General features: G+C 44.5%; 1 protein-coding gene across 6 annotated transcripts in view; it reads left to right on the plus strand.

Moving 5' to 3' along the window:
* The window catches only part of LOC309967980 (bombesin receptor-activated protein C6orf89 homolog), a 33,235-nt gene extending 15,456 nt beyond the window's left edge, over positions 1-17,779 (plus strand). For all 6 annotated transcript variants that reach the window (XM_082849051.1, XM_082849050.1, XM_082849053.1 and 3 more), the window contains 5 exons: positions 4,450-4,604; positions 4,735-4,874; positions 6,034-6,163; positions 9,019-9,142; positions 12,011-17,779. In XM_082849051.1, the coding sequence (XP_082705177.1) occupies positions 4,450-4,604; positions 4,735-4,874; positions 6,034-6,163; positions 9,019-9,142; positions 12,011-12,105 (644 nt within the window). In that variant the 3' untranslated portion in view covers positions 12,106-17,779. The remainder of the gene's footprint in view (positions 1-4,449; positions 4,605-4,734; positions 4,875-6,033; positions 6,164-9,018; positions 9,143-12,010) is intronic.
* Positions 17,780-25,668: the final 7,889 nt, after the last annotated feature.

Below are 25,668 nucleotides of genomic sequence, written 5' to 3' on the forward strand. Positions count from 1 at the left end.
AGTATACACATTTTTCAGGATTTTATATTATTCCATTCTGTGAGTATTCCATAATTGAACAGTTTCTAGATTTTTTACTATTATAAAAAAAAAGACTTGGGACATTCATATACACACACTTTTATATACATATACTATTATTTCTGTAAGATAGATTCTCGGAAGTAGAATAGCTGGGTCAAAGATCATTCACATTTTACATTTTAATAAATACTAACAAATTATCTACGTAAACTTACACCGATGTGTAACTTTTATTAACAGCATATGTAGATCATCAACACTGGATATTGCTGTTGTTTTGCCAGTCAAGAAACTGAAAAGTGGTATCTCACTTTAAGTCACCTTTTAGTGGAGTTGGATGTCTTTTCATGTGTTTCTTTTAGGCCATTTGTGTTTATTTTTCGTGAATTACTTGTTCATATTATCTACACAGAGAGAGCAAAGCAATGCCCTTTCCCTCTAGTCCTGCCCTCCTCATGTGTGGCACAAAGAGAGGCTCGAGCTCTCCAGTGACCCATGAGCAGTCAGAGGTCAGGGTCCTCAGGTCCACAGTCTGCCCAGTGTCTGTCACATGAGGCTCTTAATATAGTCTCTGACTCTATCTGTGCCCTGAGGGGAATATCCGCTGTAGATTTTAAGCCGTGACCATACTTCGGGATTCATTTGCATTACCCCGGCATGCCTTCTGGCACTTAAGTATTTCCCAGAGTTAATTTGTCAGGGGGCGGGTTGTTGCCTGTTGCCATTCTCACACATTTTCTCTTCTAGATGAACTTTAGAATGCCGTGGTCACAACCCCACCCCATCTGCACCTTCACCAGTAAGAGACTCTGATGGGATTCTATCCAAGTTGTATTAAGGTTCATATATGTATTTTTTGAGTAGACTTGACATCTTTATGGTATTTAGTCTTCCCATCGAGGATCATGGTATGATATGTTTATTTAGGTCTTATTTTATATCCTTCAGTAAAATTTTCTAGTTTTGCCTTTCTTGTTAAATTTATTGCCAGTTTTTATCAATGAGATCATTTTCCATTTCCATTTTTAAATGATTATGGTCAGCACTGTAAGAACACTATTGATGTTTACATGTCTACAGATCTCTATCTTGTGTTCTGCCACCTTGTTAAATTATCTGTTATTGTTTTCTTTTCCTTTCTTGACTTTCTTTGGGTTTTCTTCCTCCACCTGCTTTTCACATATCTCTACCTGTTAATCCCAAGAATATCTAAAGCTCAGAATAAAACTAAAATAAGTTACAGTTAAAATAATCTCTTGATACCCTTAGGTTCAGAACTGCCTGCTACTAGCCCATGAAGCACCTTTGTATAAATTAGAAGAATTTCTCCTGACACTTTACTATTATCTCCTGGGAAGATTGTCATAATTAATGGATTCATTTGGAATATGACACATGACCACAGAAAAATGTCGTGATAAATATATGCAGCTCTCCAGTGTCTCCCTTAGATGAGGAGCTCTTGCGCCATCTCAGCCTGCACAGACATTCTCCATAGTGCTGCTTAGAGCCATAGATTGTGTTATCACTGCCTCCGGAATCACCCCTTTCTTCCCAAGCCCACTACCTCAGTTAAGACTCTCGTTATAGGGACTTCCCTGGCAGTCCAGTAGTTAAGACTCCGTGCTTCCAGTGCAGGGGCGTGTGGAATCAATCCCTGGTTGGGGAACTAAGATCCCACATGCTGCACATTGCGGCCAAAAAAAAATTTTTTTTTAAAAGAAAAAAGACTCTCGTATTTCACCTCTCATCACAGTGCAACCCCTCCCTCCCCCAAAAAAGGACAAAAACAAAGTATAACCGGGTCTTCCTCTTCCCAGCCTCTCTCTTCCAGGACACCCTAGTCACAATCCAGAATAACCTTCCTAGAAGGAAGCCCTAGAAGTCCTCATCACAGTCTTCCTCAGCAGCCTCTGTCCTCTTATCCCCGCCCCACCGCATCCCTTGTGCTCTTCCCACTGCACCCAGGTGCCTCGGTAATTCCTCTTGCCTCTCAGTCTCAGTCTGCTCATCTGTAAAATGAGAATAGCGGTGCCTCCTCAGTAATTATGTGGTAAAGAGTAAACGATATATTACCTGCAGAAATGACTCGTATTGGGCTTGGCGCTGAGCACGTTAGTTTTCTTTCCGCTTCCTACCCCCTCCCTCACAAGTACTTTGGAAATGGAAATGCTGTATAATCGTAACATGTTGTTATGATTATTTATGCCTCATTTTATGTCCATTACCCAGAGTTCTTGTATTTTGGCAAGAATTCATCATATTTGACCTCTAATAAGGAACATTTGAAAATATTCCAGAAGGGAAAAAAAAAACGTTAATTGCAGCCTGAGTATGCCACTGGAGAAAAAAAGCATACTGCAGCCTCAGTGTCCCACTGAAACAAGTTCCACGGAAGGGTTTTCTGCTGCCCCTGGAGGCTCATGGTGAACACTGTGTGTGCCAAGGTGTGCGTAGTCCCCTGGATGAGAAGAGTGGGTGGCAACTGCCTCAGGGAAACACAGGTTCTGTCTGCAGGAGATGGAGGATGCTCAGGAGACGTGCTGAGAACAAACACAGCCCTCCCCCCATGAGGATTTCTTATACTGCACGACTGCTGCCTTCTGCTGACTACAGAAAATGTTTTGTGGTTAAGAGTCGGTTTCCACATGTGTTTATTGGTTTAAAGAACTGACTTGGTTTCGGCCACATTTGGTTGTCTGTCGTCTGTTGTTGTAGGCTCTCTCCTGATTGGGTTTCCATTGGGTTTTAATCAGAAACCATCTGGTGAAACATTTTGGATTCAAATTAGAGTTTATCAGAAACATCTATCTCAATTCTCTAGCATATTTTTTTTTACATGAAATGTTCTCTGTTAACTATAGCAGATTCAAGAAAACTGAGATGTTGGGATTCTGGGCAGTCAACAATGGCCACTCAAAAGACCTGCTATGTTACATTAGCCTCCCAGCATGTATGCTTCAAATACTAAAATTAAAGTGCTATATGGTTACGTTGTATCTGGTCCCTTAGGATTAGTTGTGAATAAAGTCAATCACAAATTCAATTATGTGTAATGATTTAATATAAAGCAATTTAACGTTAAATACCTCAGTTCTTTTACTACTAATCAAATGAGTAAAAATATGAACATTTAAATGAACTAAAGGGAGATGGTGATTTGTTAGTTGAGGTATTTGAAAAGCCCCACTTGTTTGAAACACATGTGAACAGTTACAACTCTTTCTTGACCAATACAGTACTGTCTACTATACTTTAACTTTTATGTATGACTCAGAACAGGAAGTTGTTGGTTAGAAAGCTACTACTTGTCTCTCTAAATCCCTTCTGTAAGCAATAAAGTAGCAGTGATAGATATATGATAAAACTAGCATAGTAAAATGTTAATGGTAGGACCTAGATAGTGGATATACTGATATCTACTGCAAAATTCTTGCAACTTTACTGTATTCTGGAAATCTTTCATAATAAAATATTGGGGGAAAATTCATCTTAAAAAAAAAAAGGAAAGAAACATCTATCTCAGAGAACACAGGTGAAACCCACAACGGAACAGAAAGCAAACAAGAAATAACGTAATGATAATATGAACAGAATAGTCTCAGAGGGAAGGAACACAGAGAAACTGAGAAGAGCTGCATAGAAACAGAGCCAACCCCTCACAGAAGGACCAGAGAAAGGTGTGGGGAGCCAGCAAGCTGTCACATCCGGGTCTGGGTGGGGCATTCTTCTAGTTCTGACCAACCTGCAGTCCTTGGGGCTAGAAACCATGATTAGTAGCCCCTACCCACCCTGAGCTCAGACAGAGTGCTTAATGGGCAGATGCAGTTCACTCTACTCCAAAGATGGGCCCCTGAAAAGTCCTGTCTCCTTTCCATCCCTACTGTCTGTGCCCTTTTCTCAGTTTTCCTTCCCAGAGCCGTCCTGGCCTCCACTTGTACTTGTGAACCCAGGGCCTAGGGTGTCAGAGAAGACATGCATGCAGAGGGGCTCATCACTGACGATGGGACCACCCTTCCTGCCTGCCCTTCCCCCATGTGCTGTAGCCGGGTCAGACCTATGGGTTGCAGGTTAGAGAACGGTGGAAGAACTGCATCTCCAACCCCATGTCTCCAAATATAGCTCCTCAAACTGTTCGACTTCAGTTGTTGATTTGACTTAGGAGATACTTGTATGTGTTAAAAAATATTTTCCACAAAGCCTAGAAGAGTATACAGAGAAAAGTACCTCTCCTTTCCACCTCTGGCCCCTAAGCCCTCTGTTCCCTTCTCTGGGGTTAATGTATTTGATATGTACCTTTTCAGAGGTCACATGCGCTTATCACTGTTAGCTTTTAAAATTATTCTTATGTCTTTCTGCTTCCATTGCTGTGGCGACTAGATTTACCAGCTCTATCTGCTTTCTCCATATCCCTTCCTCTCTCAGACTTTGACCCCTGGTGGACCAATGAGTGTGAGCAGAATGAGTCGGACCCCATCCCTGCCAACTGCACCGGCTGTGCCCAGAAATTACCCCTCAAGGTGATGCTCCTGGAAGACACCCCAAGGAAATTTGAGAGACTCCATCCTCTGGTGATCAAGGTGAGCAAGAGGGCAGATTCTCCCACTGATCGATTACCCATTTCATGGCTAGGAAACATCAAGCGCTGTGACATTCGTGATTAGTAATTCCGTGTTGTCTTGTTGCACTTTTGTTTTCTGCCTTGCCAAGACCGGACAACCCCTGTCATCTGAGGGGCTTCAGCGCTTTTTGTGCCAGTACCCTGAGGTTGCAGAAGGCTTCACCGAAGGGTTTTTCACCAAGTGGTGGCGCTGCTTTCCTGAACGGTGGTTCCCGTTTCCTTACCCATGGTGAGTGTGGAAAGGGCCGCTCAGCGTGCGTGTGTGCAGAGAGGGGGCAGACCAAATGTCAGAACCGTACTATGGACAATTACTGCCAAGACGCTGCTATGCCCAGCACTGTGCAAGCACTTTACAATACACTCTTCAAGTCAAATGATACTCAGGAGTGCACTGTTGCAAACTTGATGAGAGAAAGTGGGTGAGTCCAAAGAGGTGTGTCAAGAGGGGCACCACTGTGGTGGACACCGAGATTGCCTGATAGACTCATAATTTACTTCTAAGTATGTGTTTAGCATTTGTGTTCATGCTGAGTGGGTCCTGAGCATTGAGGACTGCAGAGAGAGCACAAAGAATAAAAGGGAAAGTTATTTCTTGGCAGCCAGGCTGTGTGCCTTGGTACTGAGTATCTGTTACTCATTGATGATGCTCATAATAGCTCTGGGAAGTAGGAATTATCACTGTCATTTTTCAGATCAGAAAAGTGGGAATCAGGTTAAGGTTGCTTAAGGTCACCCAGCTAGAATTGAAACCCAGGTCTATCTCCTTGTTCCTTGCTGTGTCCTATAGAAGACATGGTCAGTTTCTTCAGGTGAAAGTTGTTTTCTAGAAGAAAAGGCAGGCCAGTTTACTTCTAGAACCATTCCAAAGAGAATTAAAACTGCTTTTTCAGGCCTTTTGTCGGATGATTTCTGTGCTTCTGCCTTTCTTTAAATGCCGTTTATTTACATGATCAAATACTCGGTGTAACAAGCTGATACAGGCTTCCTCCCTCATGCTGCTCCACCTCAGAAGGTTCACGACTTTTGCTTCCTCCTCCTCCCTTCTTCTATCTTGCCCTGTCTGCTGTTACTTCAGTCTCTTTGCCAAGAGAGGATGAATGGAGTGTTTCTTTTCTCCCTCTATATGTTGTTTTAGCTGGATTTTATAAACACCCCACCCACACAGACAAATCATGGCAGTAGAGTTTGTATGTGTGTGTACATTTTACTATTAATTGATTTGGCATGACTGTTCTTCATGGACCTAATACTTCAGATATTGTCCTGACATTTTTCCCTCTTCACCCACCGCCCACAGTTTTCCCACCCTTGCCGAGCTCTCTGTTAGTCACGGAGTTAGGCTGGCTTGCCCAGTTTAACTACATTTTTCTCTTTTACACATTTTACAGGAGAAGACCTCTGAACAGATCACACCTTTTACGTGAGCTTTTTCCTGTGTTCACCTACCTGCCGTTTCCAAAAGAAGCCTCCTTGAAAAAGTGCTTCTTTCTTCAACCAGAACCTATTGTGGGGAGTAAGGTAGGAAATTTTGACAGGACTTGGCTCTAGAATTTTTCTTATTTGGTACCTGGGCTGATGTCATAAAGCCTTCCCTGTGTGTCAACTTAGGGGGTGAATTGAGGGGTCAGCCACATAATCTAAAGTTCTCTCCTCCTCCTGCTTGCCAACAGATGTGACTTTTTACTGAAGACACACTTACAGAAAGTCTAGTTACCTTGCAGATGTATTTCCTGCCCTTAACACCTGGGGGCAAGTTACTTTTCTATATTAAAGGAAGTAAAATCCTAAAATTTGAAGGGTCCTGAGCATCCCGTTAGTCTGACTTCCCTACCTCCAAGTAGAAAGCAGGCAGACTATGAATGAATAGTATGTAAATGAATAGTCCAGCTTACTCATTTTATAGAGAAGGAAACTGAGCCCCAGAGAGAGTGTCATTTGCCCAAGGACACAGCAAGTTAATAAGAGGTCTCTCCTCACCCTCCACTCCCAGGTTGGCTTTCCCCAGAAAAAAACAAATGAGAAACTTCAGATAGAGAACCGGGAAAGCAAAAAGCTTGGGAGCATGGAGAGGTTTGGGAACAAAAGGGCTGACAAGCCTGTGCCTGAGGCAGGCAGCCCAGTGTGTGTGGTAGTGGTTCTCATCTCAGTCCGTGGCCAAGTACCCAGAGCCCACATTTACCGTCTCTGGGGCCAGCGGACTGGGCATAGCTGTTCTGTGTTTGTGTCTGTTTACTTTTCTCTGAATTGCTCTTTTTTTGAGTCTCATTCCTGAAGAAGGTTTTTGAGCCTGGATTGGTTTGGAATAATTAAAAGGATGAATTTTCCTTTATTAAAAAATTAAATTTGCTGAACTGTGACCCCTACCAACTCTGGGTTGTGTCTTTAACCTCCTGACACTATTGTTTGGCTCCAATTTGCTGAATCGTGTTAAAGGAATTTCAAAGCCTTTAAAAACAATCCTTCCACCTAGAAGTAAGAACTTCTGTCTGCCAGCTGTAGGGTGGAGGTGCTGGGCTGTTGCCTCAGATTTTAAAGAAGTTCATCCTGCTGTTTTCGGCTAGAACTCGGGGCCCTAGTATGATTTCATCTTCATAATTATGATATAATTCTGGGTGAGGGCCTTGATCTTTATCTTGGGTTTTCCCACTTGAACCTTAAGTTAATTTCACCAGTCTGCTTAACAGGGACACCAAGGAGCCCAGCCAAAGGGTTAAATACACAGACTGTCAGAGTCATCTTGTTGCAGTTCTCAAGGATGTTTTGGGAAGGGGAGTGGCCCAAATAGGCAAAAATCCTGAGAGTCTGATTTCTTAGAGCATCTGTTCCCCACCCTGGCCCAGGCTGTCCTTCCTCCACAGCTTTGTTACTCCGCCCTTGGTCCACATCCCTGTGCCCTGGACCCTGGTAAAGTCACATGTCTGTGGGCCCAGAATCCAAGAGGCAGCCTTGGAATAGAAGATAAGCAGTGGGGGCTGATTGTTGAGAGGCCCTGGGGGAAGGGGTGAGGGGCTCCAAGGCCCACTTTACCCATCCCACGGTGTTGCCTAGGGCTGGCCGACTCCATCCCGTTGTCAGTTCCTCCTCATCCTGAATGTGGAGGAACATGGTCCCACCCCCTCTCAGGCCTATATGAAACAGAGATACATCCGCTTATTTTTGTCTTCTGGGATTTTTTCAAGACTGCATATGTCAGGGCTTCTGCCAGTGTTACTACCAGTTAGTCACAGGCCAGCTCAAGACACTAGTCCTCCTTCTGTCACTATAGCAGCAGTTGAAATGGCTCTAGCGTTTCCATGGACACAGAGTCATGGCCAGGGCCTGGGGGAGCAACCAAGAGACCAGGGTTGGGAAGCAGGAGAAGACAGGGCCACATCCCAAGGCTCTAGAGGACCCAAGCGGTGAAGGAAAAACCAGGATGTGGCCCAGGGAGTCAGACTTCTTACCCCTGCTTTATAAGGGCATATAAAGAGCTTCCCTGGAGGGCAGGGGCTGGGAGGAGGGGGAAGAGGGGAGGGAACGGGAGACGCTAGGGTTTTCTCTCACCATCTAGACAGGAAGAGAAGCCTGAGCAAGACCAACCTCTCCCTTTATCTCTACTCCCTGCCCCTCCCCAACCCCAGGGTTCACAGCTCTACCTGGTGCACAGCAGGTTGCACCTAATGCCTGTTGGTAGCAGTATTATGCCCTCAGGAGTGCAGTAGTTACCTGTGTAGGTGTATATCCTGTTATCTCCTTAGCTTTCAAAATCAGAGGCTGATCCTACTGTCCTTAGTTTTTAATCAGTAGCAACATGTATCTGCTCACTTGAGTCTTGCCAAAAAGTATAAACTTGAACTTGCTGCTGTCAAAAGCCTAACAGTAAGTGATAATGTTCCATGGACCGTTGTCTGAAGGATATGCAAACTATCTATCTGGGTCAAACCAGACCCTCAGAAGATTGCCTATTTAGATCACCACGTGTTGGCCTCTGCTAGACTTTTGTTAAAATACAATTAGATATTTTGCCTTTGACCTACTTTGAAACTGTGGCTAGAAATAGTTGTGAATTATGAAGCTCGTGCCGTTTCTGCTACAGGGCTGTCATTGAGGATGCTGCCCACAAAACTACACGATGTCTCTTTAGGAAAAACCATAGAAGAAATCTTACCCTGGTCTCAGTACCAGGAGATGCCATACTTAGGAGGAACTAGTTTGTTTTTGTCTTTTGGATGTAACTGTGAATTGTGTTCTTGATACTGTTTTCCTCTTTGCTTAGGCTGCGAGGAAGCTCAGAGCCATATGTGTAAGAGTTTTTGTGTATTACTGTCCCGTGCTCAGGGGTTTTATTTTGTTTTCCTTTCCTTCCTTTTCTTCCCCCATGTCTTTTCCTCCAGATGCATAGGATGCATGACCTGTTTACCATTGGCAGCGGCGAGGCCATGTTGCAACTCATCCCTCCCTTCCAGTGCCGAAGACATTGCCAGTCCATGGCGATGCCACTAGAGCCAGGGGATATTGGTAGGTGGAGCCTCCGGCGGGCAAGGTCACTGGAGGGTCTTTTTACCTCAAAAAACATTCTAAAAATTAAATATTGCCTTCACAAAGATTCATTAAGTAGAGTCAAAAATAGCATTCTTTTATTAAAAAGGTCAATATTTATGCTTAGATGTAGTGAGAAAATGTAGCAGAGAGAAATGTCTTGTATGCACATTTAGAATGTATGTGTCCATTGGCTTTATTTATTTATTTTTTTGGCCACACCACGTGGCTTGTGGGATTTTAGTTCCCCGACCAGGGATCGAACCCAGTTCCTCAGCAGTGAGAGCATGGAATCCTAACCACTGGACTGCCAGGGAATTCCCTCCATTGGCTTTAGAGATTTCAATTTAGAAAGAATTATTATGGGGAGTATTTAGAGTGATCCTTTATTTTACGGATAAGGAGATTGAGATCCAGAGAGGAGAGGTGACCACCTCAAGGCCCCACCATCAGTTAGGCAAAGCATCAGTGTTAAGTGACTCCTTTCACTGAGTCAGGCCAGAGGAGGTACAGTTCAGATTTGAGGAAAGCCTTTCTGTGCCTGTTTTGCTAATAAAATGATGCAGGCAGGATGTAAGGGCAGCAGCCACCCAAGGAAATACTGCCTTCCGTGTGTGTCCCACAGCCAGGTCACAGCCTCACAGTCATCACTCACCCTTGGCTCCATGATTTCCCAATGTGACTTGTTCTGTACCTGATATTCTAAAAATCCGTTCCAAAGAAACAGCCTTGAATCAACTGCTGTCAGTAGCTGTCAGTTTGACAGTGGAATTTCCTTGGCAGCAGCACATAAATCAGCAAGCATCACCATCATCCTCCTTGTTTTTCTTGCCTCACAAAACCTAGGGGAGCCCTGGAGTTCCTGGCAGAGCCCAGACTGGTTTTCCAGTTGATTTCTTTTAATTTTATCTATTCGGAAGACCCCAATCCCTAGAAACCTCTCATCTCATTTGGAGGTCGGATGCAGACTGCGAACTGCCAAACTTTAACCCAACCAAGTTACATAACTTTTATTTCCATTTAAAAATGAAAAAGTAAAAATAATGCACAAATTAAGCATTAACCGATAATGGAGCACAGCTGGTCTGGCACTTGAGAATTACTGCAGAAAAGAGGATTCTCATGTGGAAATTATTCCAAAACCGTCTTCCTTTAGTGGAGTGACGCTGCACAAGTCTGTATGGCATTCTGGGTTTGGAGTGTGTAGTTGTGCTTGAAAAAGTTTCTGTCTTATGTTCTACAAACGCCTGACAGTCCAGACAACTACAGAAACACTTTAGTTATCCAAATTCCATGTTTTCGGCTCCCACAAGCATCCAGAATGCCAATTATAGAATTAGGGAAAAAGGAAAAAAGATGGGTGAGTGGCAGTGATTCAAGAAGCTTTGCGCCACAAAGCCTGCTGCGGCTGGTCCAGAACAGCTTAAAATCCAGAGCCTGATGCTTGTTGTGCTGTGACCGGCAGACTGCTGACCAGAGGGGAAGGAGCCCTGTGGTCGGCAGTGTCCATGAAGGCCAGCACATGACAGGAACATCGAGAACTAATGGAGACCGACCAGAGCAAGGGGAAGCGGGCAAGTCAGGAGAAGAGTGGAGGTGGAGAGGGCGGAGGAGGACAGTGGACACTTGAAGCAGCGGCAGAAGTAGAAGCAGTGGCCGCAGCTGCCACAGTGAAAAATGAGGGCAAGAAAGCAGACCCTGACAGTGGAGGAGGCTAATTTAGTGGCTGTAGGGCAGGTGGCAGCTCCTGCACCTAAGAGACCCTTAAGAATAGCACTGTGACAAGCAGGTTCTGTGTTTTTTGACAAAATAAGCATTATCCTGTGAAAGCGGAGGGGAAGGGGATCACCAGAAAACCTGTGACGGGCGGCGTTTTCAAGAATGACGTGGGTGTCGGTCTGGCATCAGAGGTTGATGCTGGTGAGCCCACACACCTGCCATGATGGTACAGTCACGGCTCATAGTAACATTTCTGGAGTCACCAAGTAGAGGGCACATCCGTTCAGCGCTGTCAGTTTAAAGATGGGTGGTATATATCATTCTCTAGAAATGTTTCCATCAGGAAGTTATTGAAGTGTTAAAATTGTGTAACTTTACCTTCCTAGCCTATTCCTGTCGCTCAAATGATATAGGTCAGTGTTTCCTAATCGATTCTTCGGATCACTCATGACCCTAGGGGGCAAACAGGAGCCCCTTGGAAAGACCCTTGGCAAATAGGGCTCTTGAGTCATTGACTTTGGGAAATGCCTGTCTTGTTGAAACATAGTATACATTAGTGTACAAAAGGCTCTGAGAAGCCTTGGAGAAATCCAGTGTTTTTCAAACTTACTTGACCAGGGAACCCTTTTTCCTTGGACTGTTTTATGGGATGCTACTGTCTGCAGAATACAATTTAGGAAATACTGGTTTGGGTTAATCTGGAAGTTCTGTAATGAGACCATATTATGTATAACCTCAGGAGAATTGGATAGGGGGTCCTGGCGCCCCTCAGAACCCGTTCTGTCTTCTTGCTGAAAAAAATGAGACCTGAGAATTGATGTCCCATATCAGCCTTATCTAGAGCATCCTGCTTTTGTAAACCTGCTGAATGGTGATTCACGATTACCCAGGTGAGGGCTGGTGATGAAGCACTTTGGTTCATAGTGGCTCCCATTGGCTGTCAGGTTACAGAGAGGACTGATAATAAGTGGGGATACTTATGCCAGGAAGAGCTAAAAGACCTCCAGAGCAAGCATTGCCTCTGAGTCTGTAGGTGAATCTGAGGGCAGCTCTGGTGGACCTGCCTTGCTCGTGCCCACGGGTAGGCCTGACATTCACATGCTTTCCTTGTTCGTGTCTCCCTTCAAGGCTATGCTGGCGCCACCCACTGGAAGGTCTACATTATAGCCAGAGGGGTCCAGCCTTTGGTCATTTGTGATGGAACCACCCTCTCAGAACTGTAGGAAACAGAACTAAAGGAACAGTTTGAGAGCTGAAGACCGGATCGAAAGGGGGAAAATAAAAACAAAAAACGATGAAACCACTTTCCAGGGGTTGGTTGCTTAGTTGCCTGCCCTGTGCATGCGTGTGTGAGCCAGTTGTGTGCTGGAAGCAAAGGCCAGAGCCCAGCCGTCCCAACTCTTCCAGCCCAGTTGCTTGGCCAGGACCTTGCCAATACCCATCTGTGAGAGACTGGCCTCTTCCAGGCCTTTTGGCACCAAAGCCTTGAGGCTGCCCTTCAGGCAGGGAGCACGGTTGATACCTTCCCTCACTTGCATGACATGATCCCCTCTGCTGGCTCCCTGGCCACGAGAGGGCAGTCACCAGGTCCTGACTTTAGAGCCATCCTCTACCAGGTGGGCCTGCCTGTCCTCTCTTCCTGGTCACACCACCCTGTACTTTTTTTGGAAAGCCATGGATGATTAAAGAAGTCATTGCAGTTTCCCAAGCAGAATGGAATCTAGAACCAGTGAAAAAGGATCAAATAACCTCAAACTGCACTCAAGAAGTGCACTTCTTTCCCAGTGTCCATGGCTCTTGGAGTATCAGCGATGCCAGGTCGGAGTCTGATTGTAATTGAAATGGTAATTCCTAAGGTAATTCTTGTCTCCATTCTATCAGTTCTTATGCCTCTCCCCTCCCTCCTGTTCTCCCTTGCCTATCTGGATGGCTTCTCAGAAGTTGGGCTCCCGGTCCCCCTCCCTTGGATGGGCCAGCGCCCTTTACTGCTGAGGCAGCACTGCTCTTGTCAACTATGTTGCTTTTACCAAATGTCTTCGGAGGGGGAGAGGGTGCCTCCCCGGGTTTGATCTTTAGGGTCCAACTTTCTGCAGGAAAGATGTTTTACAGACGTGTCAAGCTGATGTTGTAATGTGGTTGGGGAAGGAACTCCAGACCCAGAGTCTTGGCCAGCTGGGCGTACGACTGTGTGACCCTCTGTCTTGAAATGATTTCTCTCTCTGTACTGGGAGCCAAGGTGAGGTGTTTTTAATTTTTGTGAAATTATAAAATCATGTTCTTTTTTTTTTTTTTTTTTTTTTTTGCGGTACACGGGCCTCTCACTGTTGTGGCCTCTCCCGTTGCAGAGCACAGGCTCCGGACGCGCAGGCCCAGCGGCCATGGCTCATGGGCCCAGCCACTCCGCGGCATGTGGGATCTTCCCGGACCGGGGCACGAACCCGTGTCCCCTGCATCGGCAGGCGGACTCTCAACCACTGCGCCACCAGGGAAGCCCAAATCATGTTCTTTTGATTGGATGATTCACTATGCTCATTGTTTTCCCCAAGTGCTTTTAGTGTGTCTTAAGTGTGTAAAGAAGGACACTCTTTTCTTGTTTCCTTTTTTCCTTTATTATTCCGTTATCGACTCTTAAAAATCTGGCTTCTGAAAATGCCATTGCCAAGTTGAAGAAAAAGCAAACCACACTGCAGCCCTGGTTCTGAACTGCAGAAATCAAACAGATACTGGAGGTGTCTGTGTCGAGTTACAGACCAGAGGCAGACAGTGGTGAGGGAAGAGGGTGGGTGTGACTCCTTATGGGATCTTCATCCTTGCAGGCACCCCTGCACCTTGTCCCCAGGCCCTCTTTCTCTACACATCTCACGAGCAGCAGTGAGGATCGTCAGGTGCTTGAGTGGCCTGTGTGTGGGCTTGTAAAGGACATGGAGGGTTCGCAGAGTCCAGGGTGGAAAAGCTCAGAGCCTCCTCCACGGTCTTGAGTGAAACTAGGATGAATTGTACGTGAGGGAATTTTTCCTTAAAAGAATCAGGCCTTGTGTGAATTGATACAGGAAAAACAAAACTTTGCGTCCATATGAAAGTCACGCTGCTAAGCAGTTACAATTTAAGAGGTTTTCGATCAGAGAGATCATTTGGAGGCCAGCTTTGTGCAAGTTTTTTGAGCCTTTCCAGTGTCCTTACCCCTACTGCACAAGGGGAAGGTTTATACGTAGACAAGTTCTTCAGAGGCCTCTCAGCGTTTTTCTTAAATTAGGTCCTCTGGGTTAACAAAAGACAGGGTTCCTTAGGAGCAAAGTAACTGTTTTGTTGATGGAAATTTCTGTTTTTATGAATTACCCTGTGTTCCTTCCCCATTTTACTCCAGCCCTTTACACCTTAAATGTTCATAAAATACCTTCCTCAGCTCAAAACTGAAAAACCCTTGTATGTGTTGGTATTCTGAGTCATCCTCTGGGAGGTCCCCTGAGCTGCCTACAGTTTGACAAAGAATGGTATGGCAGCAGATAAGTAGAGACTTTTTAAAATCATTTAAAAATCTGTCCAGTTCAGAATTGAATATAGATTTATGTTAGGGGAGAAGTTCTCCAAAGAGGTTTTCCACTTTTAATTACTGGATACTGAGAAGTAATTCACCTTTTTCTCAAGGTAATTCTGAAAAGCAGAATCTACCACTGACCAGTCAATGATCAATGGGTTGCCGGCCAATTCCTTTCTAGTTATCCAAGTCTTTGTGTGAGGGTGCCGCAGGATCTCCCCTGCTCACCTAGCTCTCAGGTCCTCCACTGAAGCAGCAAAAGTCCCTCCACGTTTCCCGGTGTGGGAAAAGGGTCATAAAGATGAGGAAACAGGGTCGGGGGGCTGGTGGGACCACATAACTCCCCATCTCTACCACCACAGAAAGAGCAAAACCGCAGAGCTTGCTTTAAACAGAGGGACTTGCTCTCGTGAATTTGAGTTGTTTAGTAAGAGGTCACATGGCGGTGACCTCCGCGCATGGGTTAGGTTCCCTTTCTTGTCAGTTCCCAGAGCAGAGGCTCGTGTCCCCAGATTTCAGCTCTCAGGGGAGAAAGGCTGCTTTGGCACCAGTTTGAAGTATTATATCCAGGTGTCCTGAGGTCCCCAGGAGTCAGGTGTTGAACAGACTCTACACCTGTTCTGGCTTATGAAGAGAGGTAGAACTTATCCTCTCGCCACTCTCAATTTTTCAAGGAAAGGAGAGAGTGAAATAACTGGTTTATAAAAACAGAATCTGCCTCTTCGGCAAAATACAAAACGTCTATGAAGTGGACAAATTTGGGGTCATTTTCTGAGAGAAAGAAATAGTAACATTTGTCCAGTCCATTCCAGCTTGAGTGTCTCGAGGGGCTTCCCTGGTGGCACAGTGGTTTAGAATCCGCCTGCCAATGCAGGGGACATGGGTTCAAGCCCTGGTCTGGGAAGATTCCGCAGAGCAGCTAAGCCCATGCACCACAACTACTGAGCCCGTGCGCCACAACTACTGAGCCTGCGCGCCTAGAGCCCGTGCTCCGCAACAAGGAGAAGCCACCGCAATGAGAAGCCCATGCACCACAGAGAAAAGTAGCCCCTGCTCGCTACAACTAGAGACAGCCCGCGCGCAGCAACGAAGACCCAACACAGCCAAAAAAAAAAAAAAAAAAATTAATTTTAAATAAAGTGTCTCGATATACATGATCTCTGATCTTTTGTCAGTCCTGTAAAGCAGGTATTAGATCCTCATTTTACAAGTAAAGAAACAGGACAGTCCTGGGGCTGAGGACTGTCCTGTAGATGGCTGGTTCCACCAATAATGGTTCCACATTATTTTCCTGCTACAGCAAGTATGGTGCCCAGGAATGAAGCTGTGGGTTTAATTGACTCAGGTGTGCCCAGCCAGGTAGGAGAACCTAGGGGCAGGGTCAGCAAGCCGGGAACTCTTCAGGGTTTGTTTTCAAAACTGTTTTAGCCAGAAATGGAGAGAATCTAACAGATGACTTTTGTAAAAAGCCTTTCACTTTTCCCCTCCCCATCTGAAAGCTCTTTTAAGAGTGAATGTGGCTGGAACACAACCATGTCCAGCCATCTTCCCATCACCACAAGTTTCCAGATGTGTGACCAGAAGAAGGACTCTGCCCAATTCCGGTTGTGGGTCCCCTTGGAGTTTACATCACTTGTTTTTGAGTTCTCGGTTTTCTATTCCCTTCTTCCAAAACCCAGCATACACCTCAGCGTAGGAACAATTATTTTAAAACAAAATAGTTCCTCAGCTGCAGGTGATGGCCTCAATCATTTTAGTATAGTCTAGATGATATTTTGCTCATTAACCAGTGCCTTCCATTGTGAAAATTCAAAACCTCAAAGCAGATGTTTGCTTCTCATCTAATCCTTGTCCAGCAGAAGGCCAGGTCGTAGGGGAAAGTGAAGTCTGGTTGCAAGGAGAAAGACGCTCTTGTCTACCTTTTGAGAATCAATTATTAAACAGGAATCTCTTAGGCTTTTGAGTTCTCCTATCGATGGAAGAAAAACTCTCCTGAGTTACAAGTTCCACACTCATTAACTTTCATTTTTTAACTTTTTCACCCACTAAAATTGGTTGAAGGACGGGTGTGCCAGAGATGTGCTTTAAAATAGCATTTTGTTTTGAGAGCCTCTCCACGTTTGGACCTGCGTATATTGGGTCCAGAGCAGACGCATATCTGAGCCAGGAGGCTATGAAGGTCAGGCGCTTATGGAGAGAGCCCTGTCACAAATGAAAAATGGGAGGCTCTGGGAACGTGCTGTGTCGCCATCAGCCTCCCCATATCTCCAGCAGCTTCTGCAAAAGCATCTCAGAGAAGATGGACGGGCGGTCTCCCTTGTGCACCACATCCGAGTCCACCCACCGGGCGCAACGTGGCTTTAAGTGCTGGCCTTGGTGAGAAACCTTCCAGCCAGCTCGTCTATGGTCCAGGTCCTCTAGTGTCTGGTTTCCCTGTCCTGCGTAATTTAAGCATTAGAGCTATAAATCTGTTATTTCTCCCTCTCTGGAGACTGTGAAATGTCCAGCCCTTTTCAGAATAGTAGAGAGAAGAAATGTTAACTGCAAGTGGAGGCCTGGAACTGTCCAGACATGGTGGGGCTGCCCACAGGCCATTCCTCCTGTCTTCATGCAGCTGAAATCTGTCAGTCAGCCCACATCAATCCAAGAGTGAGCCACAGCTGCAAGCACCCGTGCTGAGGAGGGAAACCAATTTAGAGTTTCAGACAGAAATTGGAGTGTCGGGACATCTGCTTTGTGCCAGGCATAATTGTCCTCATTATTCCTAACGACAGCTCTGTGGGGTAGGTGAGGTCAGCAGTGTCCCACCCTTCAAACTTCAGCCCCTCAGAGCACTTCCAGCCTTTCAAGGAACAAACTCGCACTTAACCTATGAAAATTGGGTGACGGAAACTGACAGACCTGTGGCATTCCCAGAGAAGCCCCAGCCTCATAGGCGACTTTCCCTCCAAACTTCTCTCCATAGTTTCACCCTCAGAAAAGTGCTGGCTGTGGTTTCTTCCTCCCCCTCCCTCCTGGGGAAAGGTCAGTAACAGACACCTAGGCTGGGGGAGAGCACTGGAGAGGCAAAGGGAAGCAGGAACTCAGTGCTCAGCCTCTTCCCTGCCGCCATCAGGGACGGGAGCCAGGACGGCTGCAGCTCGTCTTCAGGGAACCAGGGTGGTGGGCCTGGGTGGTCCCAGTGAGCAGAGGAAGGGGGACACCTGTCCCGCCACGAGTGCTCCAAATGGTCTAAGCTCTTACTCTGTGTTCAGTGTGGAATGTTGACCATAACTTAATGTCCTGCAAACTTGTAAAGAATGTATGTAAATTAAAGTTTTATGTAACAAAAATTTTTACTTTTTGCAATTAAAAGTGTGTACGTTGGTTGATAAGAACTTTCCTGTACTTGATGTCATTCTTTGGTTTCCAGTTTTCTCTTCGCCCGTAACTCGGAGACTTGTAGCCACATCCTACTCGTGAGGCAGGCCTCAAGGCTCTTCTGTGGGCCTCCGGGTTACCTGTCCACATGGGCCTTGGTCCTTCTAACACCTACACCCGGCTTTCTACTCGCCTGCGTTCACAGATTCTTCTGTTATCCCTGTTCTAACCCTTTGCCCACAATGACTTCTGATCTCCTGTTCCATGAGTTCTCAAATCTCAGTCCTCCTGTTAATACTCTCCCCTGTTCTTGCACTTTGCCCAAAATTCAAATGAGACCCTCAACGCCATTTTCCTTCTCCCAGACGGCTGCACACGGCCCAGGTTCCCTCACAGTGTCACTTCATCCGTGGATGTCCTTGGTCCTTGCAGGAGGACAGCCAGGCCCCCTTGCTGGCTCACCTCCGCTGCCACAAGATTAGGGCCACTCAGCACTCAACTCAATCGAGATTTGATTTAAGTCATTTTTGTGTGTTCATTTTTTTATAATTTCTTTTTAATATATGCATAGTTTTATATAAATGCATAAATATGGCCATTTCTTATATAGTGTTTAGTGTCCTGTTTTCTTTTATTACTTGCTGCACCCTTCTCCCTCCCTTCCCATGTCAGCTAAATGTAATATATACACAGCCATACCCTGCCATGTATCTTTCCACACTTTCTTCCTTGTTCTCTAATCACAATCAGAAATCATAAGATTTTTGTCATTGCTTTGCCAATATTGGGATCATATTACAGGCACTTGATGTTTCTTGCTTTTCTTACTCAATACCCCACAGAGTTCTCTTCAAGTCAGCTGGCATAGCTCTCTAATCCATTCTTTTTAATGGCTAATATTCCATGGTATGAATTCAACCGTTGTCTTGTTGGTAAGTCACATCCTGTTAAATGATTATCCGGATTATAAGTCAAGAAGTCTGCAGTTAATTTTTAAAATACTTGTTTTTAAAAAATGTATATCCCTTCTCATTTGCTCCAAGTCTCATGTGGGTTCTTCAAAAATTATCCCATTCCACAGTGCTATTCATTTACCTGCTTGAAAACTGCACTTCAACATAAATAATTAGGTAGATAGATAAATAAATAAATAAAAGTAAGGCTTGATTCCATGGAAAAAGGTGGCAGAGTTGCCTGTTTTCAGTCCTTTTCTTTCTCAATCCCTCTGTAGCCCTTGACACTGACCTGTGGAAAACACCTCCCTCCCTCGGCTTCTGTGAAACTCACTACTCCCCTCCTGAACCTCCTCTTTCCACTTGTCTCCGCTGTAGGATCTTCTGCCTGTCTCTGAAACACTGGTCTCCCCTACCAGTCTGCCCTTGGGTTCTCCTCTTTTCTTTCTCCCTGGGAGAGATCTCAACTCTGTGCTTTACCTTCCACCCATGGGCAACCTCCGTGCCCAGCCCACTTCTCACTTGAGCTCTAGTCCTGTAAATCCAAGTGTCAGGAGCTCATCTCCATCAGCTGTCTCCCAAAGCACCTCTACTTCTGGTCAGGACCAAGCTCTGGAGCGTTTGCCTCCTTGTCACATGTCCAACCCCCTGGCTACTGCCTCAGTTTAGAACCTTGCTGTGTCACTCCTAGGCTTTGCCAGTAATTGCCTAATATGTTCCTCTTTTTTTTTAGGCTGTGAATTCATGACTTTATTTTTTTTCCAGTTTTTTTTTAATTGCTTTACCATGTTGTGTTAGTTTCTGCTGTACAATGAAGTGAATCAGCTGTATATATACCTATATCCCCTCCCTCTTGGACCTCCCTCCCACCCCCCTGACCCCCCACCTCATTTGTTTCTCACGCACATCCCACCATCCCAATTCACCGTCCACTTAGCTGCCGCAGTGATCTTTCTAAAGCACGTGTTGCTTCACTTCCGTGCTCAGCACTCCTCAGTGGCTCTCCCTTACCCACAAGACAAGAAGTCCTGGCTGGCCCCTCCAGCCTCATTCCACTTCTTGGCTTTGCCTCCCCTCCTCATCTCCTGTGTCCCACCTCTACTAGACCATCCATAATTCCTGGAAGCATCCAGGCTGTGTGTGTGTGTGTGTGTGTGTGTGTGTGTGTGTGTGTGTGTGTGTGTGTGTGTGTGTGTGTGTGTGTGTGTGTGTTAAGAGCAGTTTTAGGTTCATAGCAAAACTGAACAAAAAGTTCAGAGAGTTCCTGTATACCCCCGGTCCCACACAGGCACAGCTTCCCCACCACTGACTTCCTGCACCACAGTGGTACATCTGTCACAGTCAGTGAACCTACACTGACACATCATCACCCAGAATCCATAGTCCATTTGCATTAGGGGTCACACTTGGTGTTCTACATTCTGTGGGTTTGGACAAATGTATACTGACATGTATCCATCATTATAGTATCATACACAATATAATATATAGAATAGTTTCACTGCCCTAAAAAATACTCTGTGCTCTGCCACTTCAACCCTCCCTCCCTGTTAACCCCTGGCCACCACTGATCTTTTTACTGTCTCCATAGTTCTGCCTTTTCCAGAGTATCATATAGTTGACATCAATCACACAATACGTAGCCTTTTCAGACTGGTTTCTTTCACTTAGAAATATGCATTTGAGTTTTCTCCATGTCTTTTCATAGCTTGAAAGCTCATTTCTTTTTAGCGCTGAATGATATTCCATTGAATGTACCACAGTTTATCCATTCACCTACTTGGTTGCTTCCAAGTTTTGGCAATTATGAGTAAAGCTTCTGTGAACATCCATGTGCAGGTTTTTGTAGGGACATAAGTTTTCAAGTCCTTTGGGTAATACCCAAAAAGCACAATTGCTGGATCGTATGATAAGAGTAATGTTTAGTTTTGTAAGAAACTGCCAAGCTCTTATAAAATGTCTGTACCATTTTGCATTTCCACTGAATGAGAGTTCCTGAATGATGAGAGTTCCTGTGCTCTTCATCCTCATCAGCATTAGGTGTTGTCAGCGTTCTGGATTTTGGCCAGTTTAATAGTTGTGTAGTGATACCTCATTGTTTTAATTTGCAATTCCCTATAACATATGATGTTGAACATCTTTTCATATGCTTACTTGCCATCTGTGTATCTTCTTCAGTGAGGTGTCTGTTCAGACCTTGGCCCCTTTTGTAATCAGGTAGTTCATTTTTTTATTGTTGAGTTTTAAGACTATGTATATTTTGGATAATAGTCCTTGATCAAACGTATGTTTCGTAAATATTTTCTCCCAGTTGGTGGCTTCTCATTCTCTTGACATTATCTTTCATAGTGCAGAAATTCAAAATTTTAATGAAGTCCAGCCTATCAATTGTTTCTTTCATGGATCATGCCTCTAGTGTTGTATCCAAAAAGTCATCCCCATACCCAAGGTCACCTAGGTTTTCACCTATGTTATCTTCTAGGAGTTTTATAGTTTTGCATTTTAGATTTAGGTCCATAACCCATTTTGAGTTAATTTTTATGAAGGGTATAAGGTCTGGGTCTAGATTCTTTTTTTTTTTTTTTTGCGTTACACGGGCCTCTCACCGCTGTGGCCTCTCCTGTTGCGGAGCACAGGCTCCGGACACGCAGGCTCAGTGGCCATGGCTCACGGGCCCAGCCGCTCCGCAGCATGCGGGATCTTCCTGGACCGGGGCACGAACCCACATCCCCTGCACCGGCAGGCGGACTCTCAACCACTGCGCCACGAGGGAAGCCCTAGATTCATTTTTTGGCGTGTGTGTGTCCAGTTCTTTCAGCACCATTTGTTGAAAATACTATCTTTGCTTCATTGTATTGCCTTTGCTCATTCGTCAAAGATCAATTTGCCATATTTATGTGGATCTATTTCTGGGCTTCCTACTCTGCTCTATTGATACTTTGTCTCTTCTTTTTCCAATACCACATTGTTTTGATTACTGTAGCTTTATAGTAAGTCTTGAGGTCCAGTATTGTCAGTTGTCTGACTTTATTCTTCTCCAATATTGAGTTGGCTATTCTGGGTCCTTTGCCTTTCGTAAACTTCAGAATCAGTTTGTCGAAATTCACAAAATAACTTGCTGGAATTTTGATTGAGATTGCGTTGACTCTGCAGATCTAGTTGCATCCAGGTTGTTTTAAATTAGAAGTTATAATTCCTATCCCATGATAATATTTTTATACTCCAATATGTCCTTTTGCTCAGTTTGAATTCCATTGTATTAGGGCACATTCCTTCAACATGACACATGTACTTTAGGCTTTCTTAATAAATCAAACTGACAAGCCTCTAGGTACCATGTTGAAGATAGATATTTCACCAATCTTATTTTTTCATAATAATGACTTTGTTATTTATATAAAAATGATTCATCTTATAAAGAATTGAAGACAGTTTGATCTTATGAAAACCTCCACCCAGTGATAACTACTGACTTTAGGTGAACAGCATTCTAGGTATCTCGAGGGTATTTCTAGTTAGAAGGCTAGATAGAAATGCTTTTATTAAAATGGGCCCAGTCATGCCATTTAAAGAATAAAAACACTACATCAATTTTATGTGAATGTAACAGAAGAAAAAGAAAGTGAAGTAGACATTTCTTTCCCACAAAAAAAAAAAATTAATTCCTAAAAGATCTCTGTGAAGTTAAGATGATGAGAAACATTGAGAAACTACAGCTGTTCTTAATAAGGTTTCCTTTTTAGATGTCATGGTTCAAGGCTCTGAAGATAAGGGAATAGCCTGCTCTTTTACCAACCTTATCTCTTCCTCTACTTCCCAATTTGTGTGAATTATAACTACATTGACATTATCAGGGTCTATTGCATTTCCTTCTGCTCTGAAACCATAATTCTCAGAGTTATTTAGCCTTCATTTTATATTTAAAATGATTTGTGACTCATCACCAGTACTTTTACCATCACTTCTTCATTCCTGAGTTGTTTTTAAACTCTCAGTTGGCTGAATCATCACTAAGTTTTTCAAGGATGGCTCATCAACGCTGTGTTTTCTGTATTTGAGAATGTTTCTGTGGTCTTTGTGCTTGAATATGACTTGGCTGAGTAAAGTATTCTTGCATCACATTTCCTTTTGCTGAGAACTTCGGAGGCATTTCTCCATTGTCATTTGGCAGCATTGACTGTTGGTAGGGACAAGACAGGCCAGCCCAAGATTCCCCTTTAAAATGAAGGTGCCTTTCTTTTTTTCCTTCTTATTCTTCCTCCCCTCCCCCCCGCTCCTCATTCTTCTTCCTCTCCTTCTTCTCCTTTCCTCCTCCTTCTTCCCCCCCCCCCAAATAAATGTATTTATTTATTTATTTGGCTGCGTTGGGTCTTCGTTGCTGTGCGAGGGCTTTCTCTAGTGGCGGCGTGCGGGGGCTACTCTTTGTTGTGGTACGCGGGCTTCTCATTGCGGTGGCTTCTCTTGTTGAGGAGCACGGGCTCTAGGCACGCAGGCTTCAGTAGTCGTGGCATGCAGGCTCAGTAGTTGTGGCTCGCGGGGTGTAGAGCGCAGGCACAGTAGTTGTGGCGCACGGGCTTAGTTGCTCCGCGGCATGTGGGATCTTCCCGGACCAGGGCTCGAACCCGTGTCCCCTGCATTGGCAAGCGGATTCTTAACCACTGCGCCACCAGGGAAGTCCTCCTCCTTCTTCTTCATCTATGTGCCTGAAGAATTCTTTCTTTCTTGTTTATCAGTTTTTCCTGGAAAAAGGTGTGCGCTTTTTTTTTTTTTTGGCCACACTGCATGTGGCTTGGGGGATCTTAGTTCCCCGACCAGGGATTGAACCCGGGCCCCTGCAGTGAAAGCGCCAAGTCCTAACCACTGGACTGCCAGGGAATTCCCAAAGTGTGCTCTTTTGAGTTGCAATTCCATTCTTCATTCTGGGGAAGGTGGTTTGTATTTTCTTTAAAATGACTACTTTTTCTTTTCCATTTGTTAGGTTCTCTGTTTCAGATTCTATATTTATTCCTTTGTTTCATTGTCTTGATCTTTTATGACTAGTGTCTTCTCTTTTTTAATACTTACCTTTTTTTCTCAAAAGGAAGAAAAAAAGCCATCTTACGAAGTTCTCTCAATGGTCTGTGGTTCCAAAGAATGGAGCCATTTTCTCTCTGTGTTCATCGTGGGCGGAGGGAAGTGTAGGGGCTCAGCTCAGCCCGAGAAGCGCACGATTTACCCACAGCTTGTGGGCTGGCTGGAGGCTGGCCTGACCTTGGGGCCCCACTCTTGGCAAAGATAGTGAAGATTCCCTGTTTGACTTTCACGCCTGATTGACTTTCACGCCTTCTAGGTTAAATCTCTTTAGAAAAATCTCAGAGTTACCCAAACAGAATAAAAATGTCCTTTCTTATTTTGGGGAAAGATTTGCACCGACATCTAAAATAACCCCATTTAAGCTTTTGAAATGGTGTATAGTAGAACTTTGGTGTCTCTCCAGAGATCAGTACCTGCGCTGTCATCACAGGGTAAAAAAAAATATTCAGTATGTAAATAAAACGGGAAAAAAAAAAAGATGAACTGCTTTCTCAGTTGCCTGCAAAGCAGAGGCAGAGTTCTTTAGCAGGCCTGCTTGCACAAATGCAAATGTTGAGATGACTTTCCGTAATGTATAAAAGCAAACTCGGCCAGGCACTGATCATGAAATGAACTCACAAATGACTGTACACAGCTGGTGTAAATCAGTGCCACCCGGCAAAACAGAGGAGCCCGATCAGGGCTTGGTTGTTGCTTTTCTTGAATTCTTTCTTAATATATCTGTTTTTAAAAAAAAAATGATTCTGTCAACTGGGATTATTACACTGCATAATGATATTTTTTATGTCCAAACATATGAATAAAATTACTTTCTCACCATGTATATTATGGTTATACATGCTTTCTGAAAGTGAATTAACACAGAAATAAATCTGTGATGTCAAGAATGTACATTAACCTGTTTGGGCCTTATAAATATGTAAAAATAGCATCTAGCTTTTTGCCTCTCTGTGGAGGTATACTATCTTATGCTGAATCTAGAACTGGACATTTTGTGTATTAGCATATACAATTACATTTACTTGATACAGTTTAACAATAATTTTTTTTTCTTTTTTTTTGCGGTACACGCGCCTCTCAGCGGTACACGCGCCTCTCACTGTTGTGGCCTCTCCCATTGCGGAGCACAGGCTCCGGACACACAGGCTCAGTGGCCATGGCTCATGGGCCTAGCCGCTCCGCGGCATGTGGGATCTTCCCGGACTGGGGCACGAACCCGTGTCCCCTGCATCGGCAGGCGGACTCTTAACCACTGTGCCACCAGGGAAGCCGTAACAATAATTTTTAAAATACCATGTGTTGGGTGTTGTACCTGGTGGTCTAGGGAATACAATAAAAGGCTTTAATGTAGTCTTATTATGAATACCATAAAGAAAAACTTACCTTTTTTCTCATTTACCATGATTATCTTAAGTCTTCCCTCCATATCAGTTTATTTTTCAGCCATATCTATTCAGTTTCTTGTTACTTCTGATATGTTAGTTTTATAAAAGTGCCATCAGTTTGTTCCCTTCTTATCTCGTTCTGTCATTTCACCTTTGCTTACTTCTTGAATTCATGTTGTTAATTTTTTTAAATTTTATTTTATTATTTTTGATTGCGTTGGGTCTTCATTGCTGTGCACGGGCTTCCTCTAGTTGTGGCGAGCTGTGGCTACTCTTCATTGTGGTGAGCAGCGGCTACTCTTCATTGTGGTGCGAGGGCTTCTCATTGCGGTGGCTTCTCTTGTTGTGGAGTACAGGCTGTAGGCGCGTGGGCTTCAGTAGTTGCAGCACATGGGCTAAGTAGTTGCGACACGTGGGCCCTAGAGTGCAAGGGCTTCAGTAGTTGCGGCTTGTGGGCTCAGTAGTTGTGGCTCGCGGGCT

The sequence above is a fragment of the Leucopleurus acutus genome, assembly GCF_964270905.1.
Source record: "Leucopleurus acutus genome assembly, chromosome: 10".
NCBI lineage: Eukaryota > Metazoa > Chordata > Mammalia > Artiodactyla > Delphinidae > Leucopleurus > Leucopleurus acutus.